The sequence below is a fragment of the Orycteropus afer genome, unplaced genomic scaffold (assembly GCF_000298275.1).
Source record: "Orycteropus afer afer isolate SDZICR_OR568_19922 unplaced genomic scaffold, OryAfe1.0 scaffold00410, whole genome shotgun sequence".
In the NCBI taxonomy this organism is placed as follows: domain Eukaryota; kingdom Metazoa; phylum Chordata; class Mammalia; order Tubulidentata; family Orycteropodidae; genus Orycteropus; species Orycteropus afer.
In genome coordinates, this window is record NW_006921997.1 from 2,055,198 (window position 1) to 2,058,987 (window position 3,790).

The following is a 3,790-nucleotide window of genomic DNA, read 5'->3' on the forward strand; positions in this document are numbered from 1 at the left end:
CGAAAAAAAGAAAGTACAAGTACATATCCCATCTTTTGTAATTATAGACTCTTGGAAATTTTGAACATTGAAAAGCTTTACAGTTAATTCTACTTACCATACACCATACTCAGTAAAATGTTTAACGAGTGATTGTTAATTAGGGTTATAATTCCCTTTACCCAGAATATGATGCTTTGATTATTTTCTTTTAATCCTAGGAAGCTCTGCAGAGGATTATTTCAACTCTGGCAAATAAAAATGATGAAATTCAGAACTTTATTGATACACTGAATCATACATTAAAAGGAGTTCAGGTATGAATCCATGAATCCTTTATTAAAGAATTTGTGTAAATATGTCACAATGCATGATTGTTGGGTCAAATCAGAAGTGTATAAATACATTCCGTTAAGTCTAGATTATAAACGCATGGGGAAGGGGACAGGGTTGGAGAGCAGGGTTTTTAAGGTAAAATGCTCTCTTTGCGATCATTGAGAGATACTGTTTGGAAAGATCGTATAGAAGGAAGAAGGAAGACTCTGGAATAGTGCTTGCTAGGAAGTAGTCTAGTGCTCGCCTTTCTTACCCGTTTGATGTTTGGCTTTGTTTTTTAAAAATTAAGAACAAATTGTGTCTTTCTGAAGTACTGGGAAATAAACTATTTCTTTTACAATAAATGATAGAATAAAAATGTTGATGGTAAGAAGCCTAAGTTTAGTACTAGACGTCTGTGAACATAAAAGTACAAACTAAAGTGGCCCGTGAGGAGGGAGAGAGCTATTTGAGGAACTGCTCTCTGGTTGAGCAGGTAATCCGTATTGTAAGAGGTCAGAGGTTGATGGTGAAAGGGGCCTCGGGAAAGGTGCTTTCTCATGAATGTGCCTCAGTGAAATTAAGGGCTACTTCCTTTGTGAGATAAGCCTAGAAGATTCCTAAGACACTTGTAGACAGTGGATCCTTTTAACTGCATAATAAGAAACATGTTTGTTTGATTCTTTGTTGTAACTTAGTAATTGTCTGTTTGTTGGCCTTTCTGGTCTTTATAGTTCCTTTAATTTTCAATTTGCTATAAATGAAGTTATTTGAAATGTTCAGCTGTTTCATTGGAGAATTTGGTGAATCTACCTTCTTTAAATTAGCAAAGTAGTTCTGAAACTCTTGATCTACCAAGAAGAGAATCATTGCATTTGACATCTGGAAAGAGACCTTAAGGTAGTACTTACCTAAACTCCTTATCCATTTGCTAAATTATGAGAACTCTATCTTAGATTCCAAAAAGAAGTAGAGGGAAATTAAGGTATGCTCTTGTCACTGAACATGGGGAATGAGAGGTGGAAGGCAAGAGACATTAAGAATGTGCCAACTGGTGACTGAGAAGAGAGCAGTGAAGGAAAACTGAGGTCCAGGAGTTTAAGTGACTTGTCTAAGGTCACACAGTTACTAAGTAGTTAATAGGGAATTAAGCCTTAGGTCTTCTGCCTTCTAGATGGCATGTTACATTTTTCTTACAGTTTGTTCTTAACACTGTAAATAAGCTAATAAAGTGATTGGCTTTTGGTGAGATTCCAGTGATACCGTGCCTGAATTTTTATAAATATTATGACCAAAAGTTGGGACATACACTATTACAGTGGATTGTACGTGTCAGTTATCTTAGTCCATGCCAGTTTGCTTCTCTTGATTAAATGATTCAACTAAATTGAAAAATACCTTAAGAGAATTTCTTTTGTCCATGATTGTTGCAAAAGTGGATATTGCTCATCTAGGGATTTCACTAATATTTTAAGTTATTTCTTGTTGAAATAACATCTTTCTTAGTGAGGCAGTGGGAACCCTGGGAAGTCAAGAGACTTAAAATACATTATTGATTTTGCTACTAGTCACTGGTTGTATGACTCTGGGCAAGTCACTTAACTTACCTGTATTTTGGTTTATAAAATTTGACAAGAAATTTCAGTCATTAGGTGATTTCTGAGGCTCCTTCCAGCACTAAAATTCAGTATTTGATAAATCTCTTAGGGTCAATAAGGAGTTGCTTAGTCTTTTAAGTTCTGTATATTTTATGTAAATGCTGTGTTTTAGAGAAGGTTGAAGATTTTTAAAATTACACAAAATCAGTCCCATCTTATGTGCCCAGACTGTTCCCAGAGTTACTGAGTCAACATCTCTGCAGTATTTTATTAAAATGCTTCAGTGGTGACTCTGATCCACAACAAAGGTTAAGAGGGTGTAGGCGAAGTTGGCAACCCTCAAACAGCCTTTCACATTTCCTGTGGAAACAGCAGTATGAAAAGTGAAGAGAATATGGGCTAGTCCATAAAGGCCACATAGCTGAAATAGTACTGTTAGCATTAGCAGCTGGCTTCTTAGACTGATCTGTTCTTAAAATCAAACATTAGAATTTGTTTTTTATAATATTACACTAAGGTAGTATATTAGTTTCCTAGGGCTGCCATAACAGACTGATGCCATAAAACAACAGAAATATGTTCTTGCATAGTCTGGAAGCGAGAAGTCCAAAAACAGGATGTTGTCAGGGTCTTTCTCAGAAAACTCCAGGGGATAATCCTCCCTTGTCTTTTCTAGCCTCTGGTAGCCTCAGGCGCTCCTTGGTTAGTGGCAGCATAGCGTCACTCTGCCTCTCTCTTTACATGGCCTCCTCCGCTCTGTGTGTTTGTGTGTCTTCTCTTTGTAAGATCCCAGTTCACACTCAATTAGGGCCTGCTGTACTCCAGTGTGACCGCATGTTAACTATTTAAATCTGCGGGTACTCATATTTCCAAATAAAGTCACATTCAGAGGTATTGAAGGTTAGTTAGAACTTGAATGTATCTTTTTGAGGGACACAGTCAACCCTTAACAGGTAGTTTATAATGAATCTGTTCTCTCCTTTGATAAATATATCCTTCATTTTATTTTTAAAAATATTGCATAGCTCTTCAGTAAAATCATTGTTTTGTTCTGTTTGTTTAACAGGAAAATTCTTCTAACATACTTTCAGAGTTAGATGAAGAATTTGATAGTCTGTACTCTATATTGGATGAGATGAAGGAGAGTATGATTAGCAGTATCAAGCAGGAACAAGCTCGTAAATCCCAAGAGTTACAGGTGAGATCAGATCACTAGTGAAATATGAATATTTTAGTATATTTAATCCTGGTGTTATTGAAAGTAACAATTCATGGATTTCTGTCTGTAAATATACCACAGTCTTGTAGAGAAGTAGTTGTTAATTTTGTTCTGGTCATAGATACCTTTGCGAATCTGAGACATATGGACGACTTCAGATGCTCTCTTTCTCTGTTTCACACAGTGTGTAAACATAGTTCCCAAGAGTCAAATCCCTTTCAAGTCTGTGTGTACTTCCCAGGTTGAGGGTTTGTTGTTTATGGGGGCGGGGAGGGAGGAGATGGTCAGTATTAGTTAAATCATTCAAAGAATATTAATTTAGTCATAAAGTATCTATAAATTTCAATATATGTAATAAATAAGGGACAAACAAGATTGAAGAGGAAAGGAACGCTTGGCATCCTCTGAAGCCCTAATGCATGGACTCATCCTGTGTAGATTTCTGTTCTTTTCTGTTGGCTCTAGGTCCTTCTTCTCAGAATTAGGTGGGAATACGCTTTATGCTTTCATTTGCTTAATCACTAACCTCCCTTTCACCCTCCCCATACTTTACCTAAGCAACTTCTACTGTCCTCCTTTGCCACTAGTCAACATTTCTGTCGGCCCAGCCCCTACCATCTATTTCAGTTCTGCTACCAAAGTGGTGGGAGTCATATCTCTTTTCCTACTTTTTGTTCTT

The 3,790-nt window shown here is 36.7% G+C and overlaps 1 protein-coding gene across 1 annotated transcript in view; it reads left to right on the plus strand.

Moving 5' to 3' along the window:
* FSD1L (fibronectin type III and SPRY domain containing 1 like) overlaps positions 1-3,790 on the plus strand; it is a 143,412-nt gene that overhangs the window by 83,916 nt on the left and 55,706 nt on the right. Inside the window, exons 2-3 of the mRNA XM_042782684.1 lie at positions 201-296; positions 2,959-3,090. Coding sequence (XP_042638618.1) covers positions 201-296; positions 2,959-3,090 — 228 coding nt within the window. The remainder of the gene's footprint in view (positions 1-200; positions 297-2,958; positions 3,091-3,790) is intronic.